This window comes from Falco cherrug, chromosome 7 (genome assembly GCF_023634085.1).
Source record: "Falco cherrug isolate bFalChe1 chromosome 7, bFalChe1.pri, whole genome shotgun sequence".
In the NCBI taxonomy this organism is placed as follows: domain Eukaryota; kingdom Metazoa; phylum Chordata; class Aves; order Falconiformes; family Falconidae; genus Falco; species Falco cherrug.
In genome coordinates, this window is record NC_073703.1 from 11,770,997 (window position 1) to 11,794,211 (window position 23,215).

The 23,215-nt window shown below is 56.2% G+C and overlaps 1 protein-coding gene across 2 annotated transcripts; it reads left to right on the forward strand.

The window, feature by feature from the left end:
• The first annotated feature begins 19,642 nt into the window (after positions 1-19,642).
• On the forward strand, positions 19,643-22,616 carry AEN (apoptosis enhancing nuclease). Of its 2 annotated transcripts, none has more exons than XM_055717101.1 (4): positions 19,643-19,775; positions 20,239-20,888; positions 21,191-21,498; positions 21,771-22,616. In XM_055717101.1, exons 1-4 carry the CDS (start codon positions 19,643-19,645, stop codon positions 21,835-21,837), a joined length of 1,158 nt encoding a protein of 385 aa, XP_055573076.1. In that variant the 3' UTR covers positions 21,838-22,616. The 2 variants fall into 2 exon arrangements, with proteins under 2 accessions (XP_055573076.1, XP_005436670.3); XM_005436613.4 differs by having other exon boundaries at positions 21,191-21,391.
• The last annotated feature ends 599 nt before the right edge of the window (positions 22,617-23,215 follow it).

Here is a 23,215-nt window from a genome sequence, read left to right on the forward strand (position 1 = left end):
TCCCACCGGCAGGCGCGAGAGCCAGGAGCGGGGCAGGATGCTGAACCCGGGGTGCTGGAGAGCCCGTGGGGTGGGTGCACCCCCTTTCCGTGGGGTGGGTGCCCCAAAGGGATGCAGCAGTGGTACCCAACCGAGCCAGCCTCACCCCAGGGTGGAGGGGGCATGCTCCTGCTGCACCAAAGCTCCTGCCACTGAAATTCCCAGGGATCTTCCCTGTGGATGATGGGGTGCTTTAGAGTTGCATCAGCGGCGGGGCAGAGTGGGACCCCACCGCTCCAGGGGATAGGACCTGGGTGGCTCCAGCTGCCTTCCCGCAGGAATGGGGGAAGGCAGCCTGCCTGGTGCTCCTGGGCAGCGAGCAGGGCACCCTGAGGGACTGGGGAGACCCTGCCGCCACCCCACCTGCCTGCCACACTCCCATCTCCCAGCAGGTTCGTTCCCAGCAGCCGTATCCCATGTCCCTCCCCACTCTCCCCATTGCCTCCTGGTTGCAGAAGGCATGATGACAAGACTAAAATGAATGGCCCCAGCGTCTCTCTTTGTCTCTCTGCCTCCTGCCTAATTAATTGAGATCCACCTTAATAGGATCAAACTAAATACCAAAGAGCATCCAACCACACAGCAGCTGGCAGAAAAACAACCGCCCAGTACACACACACCGAAAGACAGCTCGCCATACAAAAGAGCCATTAATACAGTGGCAATTAGTGCTTCCGGAGCTAATAACTTCATCACCGCAATCAACCCATGGCCACAGCCCCCCCCGGGGCTGGGGAGGGGGTCAAAGGACCCTCACTGGAGCAGTTTCATCCATCAGCAGGGATTTGCATTGCATGCAATAAATCTCATGTCCAGCAAACTTAGTCCCTGCTTATTTTGGCCTGGGGGTAGGCAGGAGGTGGGGGGGTCCTGGGGCTGGATCTGCCCCCACCCCAGGTGGCTGCTGAAGGCTCAGGGCTCCTGGCATGTTTTGCTGGCTGAAATTTCCCATGCCCTACAGCATTTTGTGCTGCCTCTTGGGGGTCCAGCACTGGGGGACACGTGGCTGTCTCTGTCCTTGTCTGCTGGGGACAGTGGGGAGGTGGGGTGCCCCTTCACATGTCCCTGGGCCTGGGGGAAATGGCAAGCTCCAGTCCAGAGCCTGGGGTGCTGGTACGGAGGTTACTGGAGACTGGTACACAGGGTACTGGGAGCTGTTATAGGGGTTGCTGGGGACTGGTATAAAGTTACTGGGAATGGGGATGGAAGTTACTGGGAGCTGGTCCAGGGAGTTGCTGGGCATCTCCAGCTTCACAGAGCAGCTGCGGGCCTGTGGCTTTTGAGTATCATTGGGCTGGTTTGGGTGGAAGAAGCAGTGTCTGGAAGACAATCCCTGCTCTCCCCAGCCCAGAAACAGGCAGCTGGGGTGGTCAGGGGTGTCCCTCGCCCAAGTCATCCCTTGTCCAGATTTCGGCTCCCAGCTCCACTTGCTCCCCTGTGCAAAACCCCTTTATCATCACAAATGGCCTCAAGCATGTCCCTTCCTACAGAAATGAGTGATTCCTGCCCAGGGGGGACAGTCCCTTGCCTAGGCTTTGGCAGTGTGCCGAGAAGTGGGATGCTCCATGACTTCCCAGTGAGCCTCAGTGCCGGGGTAGTAACACCAACTCCACCACTGCCCTGCCATTGTGGCATCCACCTCCAGCCTGTTTCTCCAGAGCCAGCAGGTGTGTTAAAAAAGAAAATAATAAATTGCAGCCCATTTGGGCTGGTTTGGATGATTTCTCCTGTTCCTGAAGCAAGGACCCTTCTGCTGTTCTTGCTTTGCCTGTTTACCAAGAGACTCCCTGCTCTGCCTCCCGTGGCTGTTTTCCCAGGATTAGAGAGGCTGTGTAAGGAGAACAGTACTGGGGAGATGCAGGGATGCGCTGCTCCCATCCTGGCTGTGCCACCAGGCAGATACAACCCCCAGCATGAAATCGCTGTGGGGAAAAGCTGGACCATCTCCTTGCAGGGATGCTTATAGAGGAAGAAAACCTTCCAGGTCCTGAGCACTACTGTCCCCCTCTCATGGCTGCTGAGCTCAGGCACTGTCAACTTCCCTATTGTGCTGGGGGGTGGGTGGGGGGTGGGGAGCAGAATTTAATATGAAAAAAGGAGGGTGAAGTTTGTACAAGACCCTGGTGTGGGAAGGAATGCTTCAGCCCTGAGCAGTGCCTTGGTCCTTCCCAAGCCCCAGAGCGCGGCCACTCTGTGGGAACTGGCTGCCTCCATGGGTTTTTTAGGTTGAAGCATCCTGGCAATGGCAGCAACAAACTTCAGCTGAGGGAAACTCTTGTTGGCCTAAGAAAAGACCAAAGGGAGCAGAGGGAGACCTTGGATGTTTCTAATTTTTCCAAAAAAACCAAGGATGTCATTCAATATTTTAGTTCTTCCCCAAGCCTGGAGAGTGACTTGTGTTTGCGGAGTTTTGGGCTCCCCTTGCGTGGGGATCCACGTACACATTCACACATGGCTTTATAAAGGGGGTGAAAAGGTCCCGTCCATGTCCACTGTGGCCAGTACTCACAGCTCCCCAGCCCCAGCAATACTCCATGGGAGCTGTGGCCCCTCTCCCCATGCTGGGCAGGTCTCAGCAGGATTGGGCTCCATCAAAGCCAAGTTTGCAGGTTGCAACACCTGTGGACCTTCGCAGCACTAGGGAAACCTTTGCCATCAAAGCGTCCCTTGCTTTAACCAGTTTTAACTGGTACCAGAGGCTCCTTTTGAAGTGGAACTGGGCGAGTTTTGGAGACTGTTGATGGGTTCATCACCACTGGGATGTGGTCTGCCAGAGTGGGGTCTGTGGGCATAGGACTGGGCCCCTCTTTTCTTGCTCCCAAGGCTGTCTTGTCTCTGCTTGAAGGCAAGACCTGCTTTAAACACCTTCCAAAACTCTCCTGGCATTTGCGAAACACCCTGCTGCAGGGGCAGAGCAGAGACAGGACCGCAGGAGCAGGGGCTGGGGGTCGCTGGGGTGCCTGGTCCTCCCAGGGTGCCCACGGGGATGGCTGGGGCTGTGTGCCACCGCTGGGTAATGGGGATCCCCTGAGCACAGGGGACAGGCAGGGACCAGCACCCTCCTGGGTAGGGGGACAGCAGCACCCACCCCTGCAGCGGGGTATTGGGGCTGGGGGGGCACCCAGCTACCCACGGTGAGAGCTGGACCTGCCTACCTGCTTAGCCCACAGCCAGCTCCCTGCGTGGGGTGACAGCCCTGTCCCCTCCTATGAACCCACCACAGGATACAGCCCTGTCCCCCCCGTGCCATCTGTGGGATGACAGCCCTACACCCTACCATACACCCATCACAGGGTGACAACCCTGCCCCTCCGTGCCATCCGTGGGGGTGACAGCCCTATGTCCCCCGTGCCACCCGTGGCGTGACAGCCCCGTCCCCCCCGTGTCACCCCGGGGGGGCGCAGCCCGGCAGCCTCCTCCCGGCTGATGCGCAGTGACATTTGCAATCTGTTGCCATGGGCGCTCGGGGACTTTTGCTGTGGAGGGGGATCGCTTTTCTCCCCCCTCCTCCTCCTCCTCCCCTTCCCTCCCTCCCGATGACGTCATGGATGACCACGGTGGTGACAGGGCCACCTGTGGGCTGGTGAGGGGTTTAAAGAGACAGTCTGCAGCTGCAACAGGAGCCCTGGCTATTGTCTCCGCACCTGAGAGTGGGGGGACCTGCAGTCCCCAGACCACCCCCCCCCACCCCACCATCCATCCTACCCACGCCATCCCATCCGTCCCACCCAATCCCATCCCATCTCATCTCATCCCATCCATCCCACCCCATCCGCACATCCCCTGCCTCCACCACTGCAGCTCTCCCGGGAGCGGGGCATCCCAAGCTGGGTCCTGTATCCCTTCCCTGTAGAGGCTCCTCCAAGGTAAGGCTGCGCTCCGTGACCCCCCGTCCCACCGGGGACCCGGCGGGCTGCAGCCCCCAATGCCGCCAGCGGTGTTTGGGGCTGCAGCTTGTCACGGTCCCCTGGGAATCTGAACCCCGGATGGGGTACCCCCAGCTGGGACCGGTCACTTCTGTCCTCCACCGGGACCCTGCCACCTTCCCCACACCTCCAGGCAGGACACGGGGATGATTCCAGAATACAGGACAACCCGTAGGACAACAAAACCCCTGAGGTGGCAGGTCTTTGCTCACATAAAGGGGCTGGGATGCTCCTGCCCAGGGTAGCACAGGGTACAAGGTCTTCATCCCTTGCCAGCCAGCATTCCTAGACCACCTCAGAAGATGCTGACCACTGGGCATCTGCATGCCTTCTGTGCCACCCCAGGCAAGAGCCTTGGGCACCTCCTTGTCCCCACTGTAGTCCTCATCAAGGGGACCATCAGAGCTGGTACCATGCCAGGCACCTGAAACCCACCACGGCCAAACCCTGAGGGGCCATGGGTGATGCCAGGAGCTGCAGTGCACACTGTAGGAGCAGGCAGGGGCAGGGGGAGAGGAGCTGCCCGCCTCATCTTGGAGGTGGGGGGAGGACCATCTCTGCCTAGTCCCCAGGGCTTTGTCCCACTGTCTTTGTAGCTCCGATGGGGCCAGTAGCAGGTAAGTGCCTCCATTTAGTGTCACTTGGATATGTAGGCAGGGAGCGGGGTAGAACAAGGGTCGGGGACCTGACAGAGGCTCAGAGAAGAGCAGGGTGGAGATGTGTGTGTAGGGATTGGTGTGTGCATTCCCGGCGAGAGGAAGGCTATGTCCCTTCCCACAGGACATACCCCAACAGTGACCGTGCAAGTCATCAAACTCCTTGTTGGCTGCCGCTGGGCAGCCCTTGAGGGTCTTCCAGAGCCCACAGCTGCCTGCAGATCCAGATCCAGTGGAGTCCATGTGGACACCCAGCAGCTACAGAGTCGCTGGTCCCACGGGGGTGGCTGCGATGGGAGCAAGGCAACTGCAGCAAAACCCATGGCTAGTAGCCTGGGCTGCCTTTGCAGCCTTCCTAGGGGCAAACTGCATGGGGTCATGGGGTAGGCGAGGAAGGGGACCATGCTTCAGTGAGTCTGTGCTCCATCCTTGAGGACCTGGACAAACCCAAGGATGCAACTGCCTTTGGCACCCTGGGGGAGAGGAGCCTGCTGGAGCCAGGCTCTCCACGTCCTGCTCCTGCAGTGCTGGGAGCGGAAGGAATAAGCAGTGGCACGTTTCTGCCATCCATCCCTCAAAAGATGCAGAGAGCTTGAGCTGGGCCTGGTTTTTGGGAAGAGGCAAAATGCAGATTGTCTGATAACTGGAAATCTCTGTCTGAGTGGCCTTGGTGTTTGTCCACCCAGCAGCAGCTGAAGCACAGGGACACAGCCTGCACCTCCCGGCACATGGCACAGGAGATTTGGGGGGAGCACCCACTGTCCCCTGTGACGCTCTGCCACCTTTTCCCCCTTGCTGCTGTGGGTGCAGCCCATGGGTGCAGCTGGTAAATTGGGGAGCTCTGGCAGCGCTCACCACCCCAGCATGGCACGGGGCAGCCCTGGCTGGACCCATCTTGCTTTGGGGGGCTTTGGGGAGGCTGAGGCTGCTGGTCCATGGGCATCCATGGGAGAGGTTGTGGGATCCATGGCAGAGAGCTGCTGGGGGGATTGGGTCCCAGGCCTGCAGCTGAATCCATCCCCTCCCTGTACTGTGTGTGGGGCAGGGGTTACTTGAGCAGCAGCCGTGGAAAGCAGGAGTTAATTTAATACTAGATGCACACAGTCAGGGGCTGCCTGTTGTTCCAGTGAGGCTAAAAGATGCAAGTTGAGCTGAACAGACCCAGGGTGTGAGGTCTGGCTCTGGTTTGTGCAGACGGATAGAGAGCAGGCAAGGGTTGTACAACACGTGGGAGGAGTTGTGGAGTAACGGCTGGCCGTGTCCAACGGTCCAGGGATGCACTATCTAGCCGATTTTCTTTTACTGCTTCAAAATCCTGCGAGAGCTTGTTAACCAGGAGAGAATTCATGCCTGTGTGTGAGGGCACCCAAATATACATACATACACACGTGTCATACCCAAATACGTCGCAGCGCTGGGGAACGCCAGCGCGTGAGCTGGTTACGCTCCCAGCTCCCCTGGCAGGCGCTTCCACCTCCCCCCATTCCCACGGGGGAAACTCTTCCAATGCTGGTGACAGATAATGCTGCCGGAGTGTGGGCTTCTCTCTTGACCTTCCTTCTGGCGGTATCCGAATTCCCTTTGCTGGCTCTGTAGGCTTCAATTCAAGACAGCACCCGAGCATGAGGGTAAGCGCCTGCTTGCCACTGTCTTAAGCAGGATGGGGTCTCCAACAGGGATTTCTCCGGGTTGGTGAATGAGTTTGGGACCTTAACTCTGGTGGCAAAAAGCCAAACCCTTTGTCCGTGAGAAGCAGAGTTAAGGTGAAGTGACCAATTCCACCTTCAAGGCTCCTCCCTGGTCTGTTTTTTTTCACTGGGGTCTGTTGCCATGTGCCAGAGCAATGTCTCCCTCTGGTCAAACACTGAGAGGGGATGAAGGTGCAGGTTTTCACACTGCCCTCAGCATGCTTTGAGCTGGACTGTGCCCAGGCCGGGGGGGGGTAAGGCAAGGAACCAATGCCAGCAAGCAGGATCCAGCATCCCTTGCCTCCCAGCCCAGCTCAGCGTGTGCACACAGCAGGCGCCGGCTCCTCGGCAGTGACACACGCAGGCTTTTCAAGCGCAGCCTCTTAACCCCACTAATTCCCTTGTTTTCTGCTGCCAGGCCCGCTGCATCCCTGCCAGGGGGTGGCCCAGAGCCTGCTAATTGCGCTAGCGAGCTGCTCTGTGTCTCTCCATCGCCGGGGCTGTTATTCTCTGGGGTTGTTTGGGGGGCTGCTGGCCCTTGCCTGGCGGTGCAGTGAGCAGCAGCACCCCTTGTCCCTTCTCCTTTACCATCTCCAACCAAATTATCCAGATTCTGGATTGACTCCCTTCCTTTCAGCTCATGGGGGTCTCACCAGGGATCAAGGCAATCCTCAGCACAGCACAGCGCTTCTCCCATCCCTTCCTCCAGGTCAGAAAGGCACCGAAGGCACAGTGCAAGAAAGGGCTGCCTGAGCTCACCTAACCCACTCTCAGCCCAAAAGCCCACATCTCCAAGGCTGATTTGGAGGTGCCAGAGTTCATCTGGAGGTGCCAGAGCTCATCCCCACACTGGTCGCCTGTTCTCCTCCCCTCCTCATCCAGAGAGGCTCAGGGTGCCAGGAGCACCCCAGAGCATCCCTCACCTTCCATCTCCCCATCCCCACCTCCCGTCCCCAGGCCATCTGGCCACACTCATCCATGTTAAACAAATGCTGGAGTCTATTATCAGGCCCTGCCTCCCCCTTCCCCCCCGGACAGATGGAGGCTGAGCACACCCGGAGCCCCGGCCCGCAGCATTCATGTGTGTGAATGAGAAAATTGAATTATTTATGGCCATGCGAATAAGGCTGGCGGCTGCGGAGGCCGAGTGGAAAGGACTCCATTACGTGGCAGATACCTGTTGCTATGGAGCTGGAGCTTCTTCCCCGTGCCCCCCCAGTGCCCCCATGCACAGCTGCATCCCTGCCTGCCCCCCATCCTGCCCTCGTCCTCGTGGGGCTGGGATGGAAAGCACAGCCAAGTGCTGGGCTGGCCACAGTGTGCCTAACTATGGGCGTTTTGCTTCCTGCACTGTGCTGCTGTTCCCCCAGACTGCTTTGGAGGCCACCCCAAATCTCCCCGCATTTCCCAGCAGCACCCTCAGTGCAATGTGGGGATAGTGTGATGCTGGTGGCCAGTGGCTGCCCAGCCACTGTGGTCTGTGGCACACGTTGAAACCAGCGGGAAGCGTTGGGGCAGGCAGCAGCAGCGTCTCATGGCTGGGGCTGGGCAAAGCAGGTCCAGTCCCCACACAGCATGGGGCCAGCAATGACTCTCGGCTTGGACCTCTTAACTCCCCTCCAACCTCCCATCCCTAGATACAATGGGAGCTGTGACTTGAGGTCCCCCCAACTCCCCTCCATGCCCAGGCAGAAAAGCAGCTTTGTGAGAGCAGGGACTCCTTCCAAAGCCACCTGCATTGCAGCTGCTTTCCAGGGATGCCGAATCCTGCAGCGATGCTGAGAGAGATACTTAGACATCCCTCCCTCCCGCTGTCTTCCCAGCTGCTCCTTGCCCCCAAAGTAAGACTTTGTTCCTATTGGGGTGCAGTCCCTCCTGTCTTGATGCCCCATTGGGATCAGGCCAAGCTCCGGGGGACCGTGACGGGATGGGACCCCGTAGCCTCCATCCTGTGCAGTAGCAGCACAGGGACTCCCACTCCCTTCCCTGCAGAGCTAAGAATAGACTCCAGCTCTGCTCCTCACGCTGAGTGGGCTCTGCTGGGCTTGGAGGAATAAAAAGCAGGCAAACGCTTATTTTAGTCGCTGCAGTCAGCAGCTGTGACTCTGATGTACCCAGGAGTGGCTTTGCACCGTGTTTACCTGCCCACTGCTGGGAGCAGAGGCACCACTGCAGACTGTTCGGCCACGCTACAGATGTCCCCATCATGCTCCCAGCCCCAGCATTGAAATCCTGGCTGGCTCCCAGACCGTCACTGGTACACCTGTCTCCTTCCCCCTTTCCTTTCCCCGTGCTTCTGTGGTGATGTTGGGGATGCAGATGCTCCCACCCTTCTCCATGCACTGGGGGATGCTCCTGCCCTGCTCCCTATATGTCCACTGCTGGAGGCCAGCAGAGCCTTGCTGAGACACTTAGGGCTTGTGTAAGGTCCCAGGGCACATCCTGCTATACAGGACACGGTGGGGCTTGTTACTGCTGCCTGAGATAAAGGGGGATTGCAGACATCCCTATGTCTGAGTGAGGCATCTGCCCAGGATGCTGCAGGGGCGAGCTGGCGCATGGCAGCCGTCGCTCTGGGCGCAAGGCCGGGGGAAGCACCCACCCTGGGAGAGCAGCTCTGGGTCCCTCTCCCTAGCATCAACCCTGAGGTAAAATCAAGAGAAAGCTAATTGTTACCATAGTTACGTGAAGTGGCCTTTCTCAGGGAGCCGCGTCATCATTGCTGTCACAAGGTTAAGGCGGTGGGGAGTGGTGGTGGTGGGGAAGGGAGGGGAGAGATGTGTTTTCTTTGGAAAAACCATGGCAACAGCTATTTCTAAGGGAACAGCTGTGCACAGCAAGGCCATGGGGAAGGGGAAGGGGCTGGGGCGTCTCAATGCCAGCCATGCTCTGAAGACAGCAGTGCCAGGTCCAGCAGCTTTCCATGGCAGCCTGTATCCTCAGAGTCCCCTTCCCACTGGTGCCAGGGCTTGCTGGGTGTCTCCCACAGTGCTGGCACAGTGCTGTGGGCTCCAGCACACCCAGCAAAACAACATGAGGCCACTCCAGTCTGCTTGCCATGTGCAACCCTCCTGGCATGTTCCCGTCAGTCAGGGCAGCAAGGGGTTCTAGATGTGTGGGATGGCCAGGACCACCCATCGCAGGGAGCAGGGATGCAATTGCTTGTTAAGAGCAAATACAACAGGGAAAAGCCCTAACGAAGAAGCCAAGGTTAAACAATGAGTGACATGAAGTTTGAACACCCATAATGCAAATACTGGTGGAGATCGTAGGCATGGAGTTGGTGCCACTGGAGCCGGTACAGCCTAGGCTGGCAAAATGGCTCCCTGCAACTGGTGTGACCACTTCTGACGGCAGCTGCTGCTGGTGGGGCCCAATGTGTGGAAAAAATAGGAAGGTGCTCTTGGGGGAGGAACACTAGAGGAGGAGCAAGCACCATGGAGATGTCCTGTAGGTCTAGGCAGGGCTGGGTAAGACCTGGAGATGCAGAAGTCTGAGGCATTTACACCCCAGATCTGTTTTGCAACGGCCAAGTGGACGCAGCAAAAAGAAGATGCTGGTCTCAGCCACAACCTCCAGCTTGGCTCCTGTTTCAACACATAGCTGGAAATTATCTCTCTTTGCAAGACAGACTCTTAATTAAGACCATTTCCCTGAAGGAAGCCAAGATGGAGAGCTTCACTTCTCGGTATTCCAGCGCTTTCTGGCATTCGTTTCCACACCAATTAGGGTGCAAATTAGTCATCCAGAGTGCAATTCAGTGGCTGTGCTCAAGGGAGGCTCTTCAGCACACGTGCCATCTTCTTCCAGGAAGGCAGGTGGCGGGCACAGGCGGGGTAGCCATGGCAGGGACAGGGAAGGGGCAAACGTGGTCATTGGGGTGCCGAGATCTGTGGCTGGTGGTAACGGCCCAGAACTGGACATGGAGAAGAGTCACCGAGAGGGTTTAGGGTGTCTGCATGAGCTGTGAGGGCTTCTCCTTGGCCGCTGGACCTTAGCATGACCCATTGGACCACTGGACTCTGAGACTAAGCATTGGGACTAAATGCTGGATAATCTACAAGTGGCAGCACAATGGCAATGGAAAAGGTGGGAGGAAGAGCAAGGAGCCAGCTGCTCCCCAAGTCTTTATGCAGGGTCCTCACCACCCACCTCTGCTCTCTGGCAGGAAGGCTGGGAGAGGATAGAATGTTCCTCCAGCCTTGGAGTGTTACTGTGCCCAGCCATCCTGAGCCCACATGCCAAGGAGGAAAGTCAGGAGTTCCTTGATGGCACTGGTAGGGGTGGAAGAGGGATCTGAGGATAACATGTTTGGTCTGTGCCTGGCTGTGACACCGTCTGACCCGAAGGTGCATCAAAGGGCTGGCACAGAAATGTGGTTTAAGGGTGGCTGACATCTCATCTTGAGGTTGTTGGGTCTGGACAGTCTCCTGCTCAGGTCTTAAGATGGATACACGGCAGCACCTCTGACACAGTTGTGGCTGTGCATCTGTTCATCTGTGGTGAACCTGTCCTGATTAGCTTTAGCCAAGAGGTTCTTGCAGAAGATGTAGGCGAAACATAGGATATTATTTCAGGAGGAGAAGGTTCCAAAGGGGAATAAGCAAAGCCCCTCTGGGCAGCAGCACGGCCATGCTGGCTGCTCTCCCGGCAGAGCTGCATAGGATGCTGCAGTTGTAGGAATTCCTTGAACTTGGCTTAGGGTGCCTGTGGGAAGCACCGGTGCAGCCGTCCAGTGCACAAGGAGAGTCTGGGCAGCTGATCAGTGGGTGAGCTGGTGCCTGGTGGAGCGGGGCAGCCAGAGAGCTGGTGGAGAGGCAGCCAGGAGGAGGCATCCAAAGTCCAAAGCTGTCTGTTCACATTTCCCCGGGTGACCCGGGGAGTGGGGTCTCTCTGCAGCACCAGGCATTCTCCCTGGTTTTCTTCCTCACCCTCGTCAGAGGGGTGGGAGACAGCCACAGCCCTGCAAAAATGCTGCACAAAGCTCTGGGCCAGCTGTAAGAGAGTAGGGACTGGAAGGCTTCAGCTAAAATACCAGTTTCTCAGTGATCTCAGTTACGAGGCTCGGTTCCCTGGCTGCTTTTGAAGCTGTTTTGCTGAGCCCCAAGGGGCTGTTGGGGCTGGTGCCTCCTGCTCCATTGGAGGAGCCATGTCTGTTTCTGCCTCCACGGGCCATTTCAGTGTCACACGCTCAGTGCAGCTTTCCCTAAATATTCCTAATTACCAACAAACTTTCTCATCTCCCACGGGCACAGCTGCCAGGCAGGGACCAGAAGTCTCCCTTGCCTTCTGGCCAGCTTGCCTGCTGCCCAGTGCCTGCTCCAGCTCCTTCCGAACAGCACCAGGAGCCCTGCCAGGAGCTGCCAGCCCCTGGGGCATGCCCTCCGAGCCCCCATTAGTTGGTGGTTGTCTTAAGCACTGCAACATTTGTAGCCTTATTCTTCCTAATCCCGCCTGATGTAACCGTGGCTGTCCTCATTAGCCACATAATTGTCTAGCAAACACAAAACAGGCCCTGACACGGTCGAAGGAAATTGGTTTAAAAATACGAAGCTGCATTCTCAGATGTTGTCGAAGGGAGCTTTTTTGTTTATTTGCATTTACACAGCACCCCATGGAGTAACGAGAGAGAGATTCTGTGGTGAAAATACCTATTTTTCTTAAAGATCATCTTAGGAGAAGGTGGGTTTGACATGCCAGCTGGGGAAATCCAGCCCAGCCCCAGAGCGGGTGGAGGATGGCTACATCTCCACTTGGTTTCACCTGCTGCATCAAGGGGTTTCCAAGCAAGGAAGGTGGCATCTCCTACTCATGCCCAGACTGGTATGGTTGCTCAGGCAGAGGTTTAGCCATCCACATCTCCCAGTGATAATACCTGCAAATTTCAAAGGGGCTCCATCCACTTCTGACAGCAGATGACAGGGTTAAGTTAATGGAGGCAGCGGTAAAGAAATCTAATTAACCTGCAGTATGTTGTTTAATTTGTGCAAAGTTGTTGTGGTTACTCAGCTATAAACTCCATCCCCAGCTCTAATGACAGTGACTTGCATGGCAGCAGCAGAGAGCTTCCGGGAGGTGGGCAGCCACCTCGTGCTCACCCTTGAAGGTGCCCTCAATTATGCGCAGAGCGTTCCAGTGGTTGCCTCCATCTGGTTCTTCCATGGCATTTGAGACATTTCTCTAGCTCCAACCTTTGCAACAGGCATCTGTGCTGGTTTTCTGTCTGCTCTGGCAATCAACTCTATTGCACAGCTTCCAAAAACCAGCTTTCAGGACCCAGCAGTGTCAATCTGTTGATTGCCCTAAAGTCCAGGAGATGGTTTCAGGTTGCCAAGTTTCCACCGCAGCTCTTAGGCCGTAATTATGTTCAAGGCTCTTTGCTTTGGTTATTTCTTTTTGCTAATGCTTGGAGCCACTGTACTGATCTTTCCTTCAAGGCTGACCTCCATGTAGCTTCCTAGGAGAGAGACAGGCCTGTTATTTAAACCAATTCACAAACCGGCTGCCAAAGGCCAGTTGTCCATTATATGATTTTTTGAACAGCAGGAATCAGCAGGGCTGATGGTGGCTGAGCTCTTTCTGCCAGTTCTAGGAGAGGCATAGGAAAAGAGATGGATGTTGTGTATTAGCATCTCTTCCCAGGTTAACCTTCCCTCAAGATCCTGGACCACCCAATAGCTTCCCTGCAGCGCTGAGCAGAGGGGCTCTGGAGCCTGTAGTGCCCAGAGGTTGATGCTGAGCCTCAGCACCTCTTTCATCTCACACCAAAGCTCCGCGGTCCCCCTATGGCTACTACAAGAGATGCAGATACATTCATACCCTGCAGGGACATCCTTCCCATGGAGGGAAAAACTTTTAACCAGGTCCCAGAAGACTCCTGGTTGCCTGATGAGGTTTGCCAAGAAAGGAGTTGGGAGGGAAGATGATCCACCTCTGGGGTCCATCAGACCCAAGCAGGCTGGGGTCATGCTGCCGTGGGGTTTGTAGCAGCAGAGACCTCCAGCACCAAGGGCCCTGAGGTCCCACTCAACACTGGTGCTCCAAACATGTCGGGGATGTGAAATACAAGTACACTCTTAGCAGCAATACAGTTATACCAAGCTCTGCTAGATCCACAGCCTCCTCCCTGCAGCCCACGGCAGCTTGCACTTTAGCATCTCGGTCTGGTGGGAAGCCTGGAAACCTTGGCTGACTCCTCAATGGACACAGGCTCTTCTTCCAAACCAGCCAGGCAGTGCCCAGTGGTGATGCCCAGGGGCTGCAAGCCAGCCAGGATGGGATTCCCAGTAAATGGGACTCCCAGCAAGCCAACCTGCATCTGCAAACGGGGTTCCTGCCAGAGTCCTATGTACACGGACAAAGCACCACCCTCAGAGCAGGGGCAGTTGTGCCACCACCAGTTTGAAGGACAGACCAAGAGCATGACCCCATGCAAAGATCTTGGCATCCTGTCCCCACACTGCTGAGCTCCACAGCTCTTTCCCTTCAACTCGGGGACAAAACCAGGTCCCTGGGCAGCTGAGGGGAGAGGCAGCAGCTGCTGAGAGGAAGAGGAGCTCAATTTGGGTTTTTCTTTCTCTCTTTTTTTTTTTTTTATTTTTAAAAAAGAATTAAAAAGTGGCAGCACTAGCAAAGGGTAATTATCCCTCTGTTCCAGCTGAAATACAATTAAGGCAGCTCTCAACGAGCCCCCGGGATATTGTGGTTTACTAATTAACAAGCGGATATGCTGTGGCCCCTGTCATGGCAATTACAGCATGAGACAGGCTTCAGGAGCTCTAATTACACGTCAGCCTGCGACACACGCAGCAATACAAATTAACGAGTGCCCGGGCTGGCGACGGAGGGAGTTACCCAGCAAGAGGCTGAGCTGGGCAGCAGGGATGGGCATGGGGGGGGAAGACAGGGATGGGGGGACCTGCTGTGGTTCCAAGCCTGAGGATAGCAGCACAGGCTGCAGGCTAAGGAGGATGAAGGGAGCAGACTGGGGATAAAATATCCCACAGTTGGCAAAAACCGGTGCATCAGAGGAAAGAGAGGGGCTTTCGCTTTGCGGAGCTGTGGCCTGATGAATGGCATTTGGGATGACTGCAATGAATAGCAAGCATCACATCTTCTGCTGTTAATTCCCAGACCAATAAAGCTGCTGTTAAGAAAAGAAGTCAGATGGGAAACACCCAACAGGGCTTTGACTGCTGACAAATAACTAACAGGTCTCCCAGAGCCAAGAGGAATTTTTCTGAAAAATTGTTTATTGGGGAAGTTATGCAGTTTCAGCTTGAGTTCAACCAATAGCTTTGGCCAGGTGTGGGGGAAAAAAAAGCAATTAGGATTTTTGTAAACCCAGTTTTGACACGTTGCATTTAAAAAAGCTGTTTCCTTTCAAAACATATCAAAAAAGATACAATTAAACCAAAATACAGACTGCACACCTAATGAGGACATTTTGTTTCTGACAAAATCAGATGATATTTATCAGCTTTGCTGATACTTATTGCATTTTTACCGGTCCCAGCCCAGCAGCAACAGGTTTTCTGTGACACTAGTGTACCTTTTGAATTTATTGCTCTCGCCTTTCCTTGCTCTCCTTTCCAGCACTCGCCTGCTGCAGGCACCCAAGGAAGGATGGTGGGAAGGTGAAGCACTGGATGCCCTGGGCTTTGGCTGCTGGCATCGCCTGCAAATGCCACTGCAGATCGGGTAGTTCTCAGGCAGACAGTAGGATTCAGGGGGGGTGAAGTGAAGCCCTGGGATTTTGGGGCTCCCTCCAGCATCACACAGGGGTGGGAGCAGTGGAGCTCGGGGAGGAAGTCTCACACTGTAGGGGTGCACAGCAGGTCCCTTGTTTGCTCCCAGCTGTGACAAAGGGCTGAGACAAGGCAGGAGAGGGGGTTTTGGACTAATCCTGCTCCAGGTGTGCTGTCCCCATGTGCTGCAGGGAGAAGACCCTGCACAGTCCCCGCTGCCAGCACCCAAGGCATGAAGCCACCAGAGGCCACCTCTGCTGCAGAGCCATGGCAAAGGGAGGGCACGCACCTCCTCACACATCACTCCCAAAATAGATCTCATTAACCATCGCAATTAACACAAGCCAAGCCCTCTCATCTCCTCATTGCCCCAGCCAAAGCCATATATAAAAATAACTGTTTATTACACAGCAGGCAGGGCCCGGCTTATCGCTGCAGACAGGAAATTGCTGCGCAGAAACCGCACGTTTCACTTTTAATAAGTTTGGCAATAAAACATCTTGTCAAATGAGGCCACGACAGGGTGATAATGAAGCTTCCGTGTGGCCCATAATTGCTTACTGCTTTCCTGGGGGGAAGCCAGAAAAAGGGGAGCAAGAGGGGAGCCGTACGGCAGCATCATCTGTCCTCATCTGCTGCTTTGGGAGCATCCCTTCTTACCCCTGGCAGCATCCTCCAAGCACCGGCACCCACTGAGACATGGTTGAGGGGGAGGTCTGTCCATGTTGGAGAGATACAGGTAATTCCCACAGCATGGTGGAGGTGTCAGAGGAAGAGAGAGGCTGCTGGTGCTCCAAGGGAAAGGAAAAGGTTTTCTGCCTCCCAAGTAGGACTTTTCAGCACTGAGTAGTCTTTAAGGCTGGGCAGATGCTGTCACACCCAGTCCATCCCCATCCTTAGCCAGGACGGGTACAGACTCCTGGAGGTTTTGCACAAGTGGGCTCGGGATGGGGAACTGGAAGACCAGCTATGGCTGAAGTATCAAGGGCTGTAAAGCAGGTATGAGGAAAGCACTCATTGACCAAGATCCTACGGACACTCCTCACTTCTTCACAAAGGTCCTGGCTGATGGGAGCTGCAGAAACCCTTGGCTTCTGCAGCCAGTGTTAGAAGCCACATACTCGTTGCCTTCCTGCCCTTCAGGTTTAAGGTGGCTGAGCTAGAGTCTGAACACGTGCCCAGTCCCAACCCAGCTCTGCTAAACAGAGAAGCAAAGGACTGGCCAGGGGCTGAGGGATGAACCACTTTGCCTTCTTCAGAGGGAGCTGAAGCATGGCAAAGGACAGGTTCCACAGGGACCCCTGTGCTGGACCTCTGCTACAGAGCAAGAGGGCTGCAACACCCTGAGACCCATCATGGCAAAGGCCAGGGAATGACATGGTCCTTGTCTGTTCTGATGTCCTCACACTGGTGACCTCAGACCAGCAGCTGGTGACACCTGCAGCCTGGCAGCACTGGCTACCCAAGCCAGTCCCTTGCACCAAAGGACAGTGGTGGTGTTTCCAGGTTCCCACTTCATGATGGGACTGACTTTCTTTAAAGGAAACCAGGTCCAGCAAGGGACCAGTCAGTGCCCTGACCCATTTCTTGGGCTTCCCAGCTTCTGTTTGATATTTTAGATGCTGCTGGACACAAACCAACCCTGTCACAACCTATCTGAAGTGATGGGAGCAGCTGGAGGGAGCCCTGGTGGGATGCCCCCATGGGTGGGTGACAGGGAGTCACCACGCAGCCTGCAGAGCCCAGAATGGTGAAGCAGTCCCTCATCACCCATGGAGGCAAAGCTGGGTCCTTGCTGCCTTCTCCAATTTAACTTATCCCTGAGCTCCTCATTCCCACCAGCCATCCCCCATGGCAGGGAGTAGACAGAGAGGTCCAGGGGAACACAGGTGCAAGCAGTCTTGCAAAGATGAGCACAAGCTCTGGCATCGCAGTAATAGGAGACAAAATGAGCTGTATCCAGGCTGGGACTGCAAAATGAGGTGGTTTAGAGTCACAGCAGGAACATGCTGGCACTGTTGGGGACCGCTGGCTGGCTCCTGGCCGGGTGGGAGGATTTGTTCGCCCGCAGCACTGCTCTTGGGGAGTTTACCTGGAATTACTGATCCACATTCATAAACATGATCACATTAATTGGCTGCCTCAGCCACAGCCGCCATCTCCTCCCAGCACTGGGACTTCATCTCCTTTCCTATCCCAAATGTCAAGAGGTGTCTGGTTCTCCAGCTGCTCAGCACCATGGCCGAGGATGGAGAAGCAGCTGGAGAAGGGAAAGAGGCAGAGGACAGGTGAGTCCACAAGCCTGGAGCTGGTGACAGACACTCACTGCTACCACCTAGACTCTGCAAAGCAGAGCCTTGAAAATAAACAGCAGGCACCTTCTTGATGGGACCAGGAGCTCTGCAGGAAGCCCTGTATCCCTGAGCAGTGATGACCTGGGGGCAGGCACCTCCGCTGGAGACCAGCTTTTATTGCAAGAGCAATGACCAGGTGGCAGGAGGGGGACCAGCTCCCAGCCGAGGACAGAGCTACCCGGGCTGCTCAGCCTGAGATCAGGCTGCTGCTCATCTCGCTTGGAGTGGGGCCAATCACTTCTAGTAAATTATTCATCTGACAAATTTAGCCTGTTATTCTAGTCGTGCTCTACCCAGAGTTTTACAGATTTCGTTATTATTTCAAATTGTGCAAACATCGCAGAAACCTCTCCTGGGCTCTGGCACACTCTGCCTTCATCTCAGCTCCCGGCTCATCTGTCGCATCTGAAATGGGATTTCTACCATCTGGTACCAAACCTGCCATCCCCAGCAAAGCCACAGGACCTTGTGCAGGTGAGTGGCATCCCTGTTTGGCACAAGGCTCCTACCAAAGGGACAACTATCTACCATGTGAGAACCATCTACTGATGACCCAGAGGTCAGTGGGATCAGAGGAGGCCACATTATACCAATGTACCCATTCAAAGCTAGTCTGACTTTTTTCCACCTCCATCCTTGCATCTGGGGTAGGGGAGAAAAATGACACCACTGTTCCCTGGCAGCCTGGGCTATCTGCCTTTGGAAAACCAGAAAAATCTTTTCCCTTCCTCCCCACGTGCCCATCATTTCACCTGTTGATGTTTCTTTGTAACCACAAGGGTACAGCTAAAACTTTGCTCTGCCAAAGAGAATCGTGTGCCTCTAGCAAAGTGCCCAGCCTCGTAAGGAAGAGTCACTGAGCAAAGACGAGAGAAGATGGATGGGCTTCTTGTGGACAAGCCAAGAGTGATTAGATCTATGAGTACAACAGCAATGTGTCCACGCAAAAGCTATCAACCAAGCAGCACTGAATAGTCGAGGTGCTTGAATCTCGCATCCCACCGCAGGCATTAGGGAGAAGAGCAGCCAGGGGTGCCAATTCCTCACCTGCCTGGAGCTGGTGGAGAAATTCCACCGGCAATGCAAGCCCACTCACACTAGGGCTTGAGTTTGCTCCCACTCACGTGGGGCTGGCCAGCTCACACCTTGGTTAGAGGGAGCAAAATGGGGCCTAAAGACCCAGGAACCCCAAATGAACCATCCCCAAGAGCTGTGATGCACAGTTTCACCAAAACCACCAGAAAAGAGTATAAGTTTCTACATAGAGACCTGACAGGGTATTGCAAAACACTTGAACTACTCTCATTAGGGGAGATTAATTAGCTGAACAGCAGGGACAGATGCAATAGATGCAAAACACAGGGCAACAGATTCAAGGAAGAGGTTTACCAGCCAGAAGAAAACCAGAAAAGAAATAGAAAAAAAATAAATCATAAGGGGAATCTAAATCGTTTCTGTCTGACCAGGCTGAAGGAGCTAACAGTTGGTGAAACAGGGGAATGATGGAACATGAAGACACTTGTCCTGCATCCCCATCAGCCCCCTTGGTGGCAGGGAGAGAGGATGCTCAGCACAGGGCCCCATGGAACAAGGACAAACACGGTGCCTGGCTCCCTCTGGAAGACTAGTGATTTTGTTGTTGTATGGCTCATCCCACCACAACAAGTCACAGTCTGCCCTAGGGCGCATGGCCTCTCAGCAGTGCTAAAGGCATGGGGACACGCTGGTGGCTGGGGCTGCACGTGGCCCTTCTCTGCTTCTGACCACCTTGGCCGTGGCTTTTGTGAGCTTTGAGAGTGAAGCAACGAGAGGCTGGTCTGAAACCCCCCCTGCAACCATGCCCCAGCCAGAGGTGCCCCCCTGCTACCCAGGGGAACCCCATGGGAGAACCTGGAGCACACAGACTCCACACTGCTGTGCCTCAGCCCACCCAGGAAGAGTACCCCTAAGCCAGCAGCGGCAGGAAAAGGGATGCCCACAGGCTCAGCACTGCACCCCAGCACACACACACAGAACAACTGCACCATCCTGGTACCAGCCTGAGTTTGAGTATGGGGCTCAGTATCCCAGCACGTACCACCCAAGAGGGTTCTTCCCACCAGGACGAGCGGGAGAACCAGCTGGAAGCGCCGAGCAGCCCCCACGCCCCCTGCGCTGCCGCCGGGGCGCCTTATAGCGAACCGCGGGCTGCCCCGCCCTGCCCTGCTGCGGCTGTGAGCACCGCCCCCCTGCATGCAAATCATCCCTCCGGGACAGCCAATGGGAAGGCAGGGGGCGTGGCTACGACGGGACTTGCCCGGGCATGTGAGCGCGGCCGCTTCCGGACCGGACACGTGGGAGCCGCGCTGGGTCGGGGCAGGCGGCGGTGGGTCTGGGGGCGGCCGAGGGGGCGTATGGGGCGGCTGGGGGCAATGGGGCCGGGTAACGGGGCGGGTCGGGGTCTGAGACTGGGTAACTGGGGGGGGGAGGGGCTTGGGCCGGGAGAGAGGCAGAGAAGGCCTGGGTAATGGGCAGGCAGGGCCCTAGGGGACGTGTATTGCGGCGGGCAGAGGGGTAACGGGGCAGGGGGCTACGGATCGGTACGGCGAGCACGGCCGTGGCACTGGGAATAGGGCAGGCGAGGCCGGGCAATGAGGGGGCGAGGGGGTGCGGCTGGGATAATGTGTCCGTGTCCCTCGTTCCTCAGTCCCATAGGCCCTGCCCGGGCTGCCTGTGCCTGCCCACACCGCGGGAGGGGGGGGGGGTCGTTGCTGTGGGATCTGTGGGCCCTTTTTGACAGGGGGCATGGGGGCTGCATGGCACTCATGCCCCCCTGCACACGCCGGCAGGGATGCCTCCCGGCAAAGGGCAGATGACCTCGCTGCTGCCTGCCCCGAAGGTCTCAGCGCCCACCCCTGGCCCCGCCGCGGGGGGCTGTGCTCGGCCCCCCGAGGGACCCAGCTCGCCGCAGGGTCGCAGCAAGAAGAAGAGCCGTAAGCACCAGCGGTTCATGGAGCGCCGGGCGCTGCTGGAGCAGAAGGGGCTGCTGAGCCCCCGCAGGCGCCAGAGCAGCCAGGCCCCTGCACGCAGCGCGCTCCCCAAGGCAGACGGCACCAGGGCACCGCGCTGCGGGAAGGTCCCCAAGCCCAAACAGGTCATCTCCACATCCCTGTCCCCATCCGCCTCTCCGGACAGCATAGCCAGGCACCACTCCATGCTCCTGTCCCAGGGGAATGGCAGCTGCAAGGGGGTGCGAATGTCCTCCCCGCTCCTGCGCCCGGGCAAGTACGTGGCCATCGACTGTGAGATGGTGGGCACTGGTCCTCAGGGCAGGCTGAGCGAGCTGGCACGGTGCTCTGTGGTGAACTATGAGGGCGACGTCATCTATGACAAGTATGTCCGGCCCGAGCTCCCCATTGTGGACTACCGGACACGCTGGAGTGGCATCACCAAGCAGCACATGAAGAGTGCGATTCCCTTCAAGACTGCCCAGGCAGAGGTGAGGAAAGAGAGACATGTAAAAAAAACACAAAACAAAAAACAAAACAAAACCAAAAAAACCCCTGTGTGTTATCTGCCAAATACCAGTTGGGATATTTGGTGGCCTGTGTTGAGCTTCTCTGAGGCAGAGACGCAAGTACAGGACAGGGAGCCTCTGAAGCTGTGCAGTGGAGCTCTGGAGTTCTGGGAACCTAAAAACTAGAACTGAGGGAACTGAATTTAACACTGAATGGTTTATTTTATGCTTAACCGGTGTTTCTTTTGCTGTACCACCTGTCTAACCCTTTCTGACGCTTCCAGATCCTGAAAATCTTGAAAGACAAGATTGTGGTAGGACACGCCATCCACAATGACTTCCAAGCCCTGAAGTACTTCCACCCGAAAGACAGGACCCGAGACACCAGCCAGAGCCCTGTGCTGAACCAGAGGGCAGGGCTGCCCGGCAGGGCCAGCATCTCACTGAAGAGCCTGGCCAGGCAACTGCTACAGAAAAAGATCCAGGTTAGCAGCAGGAACCTTGAAGTGGGGAGCAGTTCCTGGGTTTGCTACGAGCCTGTGTGGTCAGCTTGGTCCCCCCCATCTCCATGGGTGCTCTCTGCGAGATGGAGGTGAGCCTTGTTTATCCTGTGTTCCTGGCTATGATCAAGCTGGGGGAGCCCAGGACCTCCCAAGCTGACCACTAAGTATTTCAGTAAAGCAGGGACAGGACCTGTGCCCTCCAGAAAGTGCTCAAGAGATTCCTGCATCTCTTCAGCTGCATCAAACCTTTGCCATCTCCAAACACCCAGCACCTGAGTCCTTCCGAGCAAGCAGACAAAATGACGCTTGTGGGATTTTTGTCACCCACTTTATCTAACATGGCTTTTCCCCTTTTGTTCAGGTCAGCTGCAAAGGGCACTCATCGGTGGAGGATGCTCGGACGGCCATGGAGCTGTACAGACTGGTAGAGGTGCAGTGGGAGACAGAGCTGGCCCGCAGCCTGCCCCCTCGGCCCCCCAGCCCCATCGAAGATCCCACCGCTGACAGCATCCAGTACATGGATGACCAGTACTGGCCCACAGACCTGATGACAAGCAGTCTGTGATGGGGGACAGCATCTTCTCCATGTGTTTCAGGCCATCCTGTAGCCCTCAGGTATTAAAGGTGGAGGTGGCTGCTGACCTTCATCCGCAGGGCTTGTGCCCCATAGGCTCTGCCTGGCACCCAACCCTACTGTAGGCAACAGCACAGGGGAGTTGGACACCCCCAGCCCTGTTCAGGGACAGAGAAGTGGCGACACTTGGGCACCAGCAGTCTCCTGAAAACGCTGTATGCAGCCTCTTGCTGTCACACAGCTATCGGTGCTGGGGCTGCCCTCTGTCACTTAGTGCTCAGGGGCGAGCAGGGTCCTGGTGTCAGCCTTGGGGAGCCTCTGTGGGTGTGCGATGGCTGCAGCAGTGGGTGGGGGCTGCCGGGGTACCCCCCCTGCCCTCTGGGGAGGGGTTACCCCCATGGTGGGCAAGTGGCAAGTCCTCCTGTGGGAGGACTGTGGCGTCCTCCTGATGCCCAAAGGCTGCAAACTGTCCAGGGCCAGTCTCCTCCTCACTTCATTTGCACAGTGAAGCCTGAAAAGAAAGTCTGGGTCTAACCAGTGTCTAGCCAGCATGGACAAGAGATAGGATGCATTTAATTTAAAATACACTATTCACACAATTGTCCAATTCTGAATTAAAAATTGTTCTTGCTAGACTGTTGTGTACATGTTGCATGATCTTGATCTGGCAGCTCTCCAGGAGGGTGAGGGCAGGGACAAGGTTGGCAAACAGCTGCCTGTGTACCATGCCATTCCCCAGGGCTTAAAGCCCACCTGCAACCTGAAAAGGTGCTTTGAGTGGCCTGATGGTGGCTGGACGCAGCGGTTCCTTGGGCTATGGAGTGGCCCCCTCCCTCTAGGGCTATCCCTGTGAAGGCAAGAGAACCAAGGGATGGGCTCAGCCACAGCCCTGCAGTCCAGCACTGCCAGCTGCTTGGAGAAAGCCCCCTGCAAGAGAAAGCATCCCGCTGTGTCACCCTCCAGCAGCTGGGCTGTCCCAGCTTGGGGAGCTTCCCCGTGTTAAGGAGATTCACTGTTGGGATTTGTCTGCCCTGCAAGGCTGCATCCCTGTGCACAGGGTCTGGGGCCGAGAGCTGTGCCTGCTCTGCGGGGTGGCAGTGATGCTGAGCTGTGGCGTGGGCTGCTGTGACAGCGTGGGGATGGGGTGATGCCCACCTGCAGGGGCTCTGCCTGCAGGTTGCTGCTTCGTGGCTGATGCATGTAGGTAACTTGGTGCAGATGTCCCCCAGCTG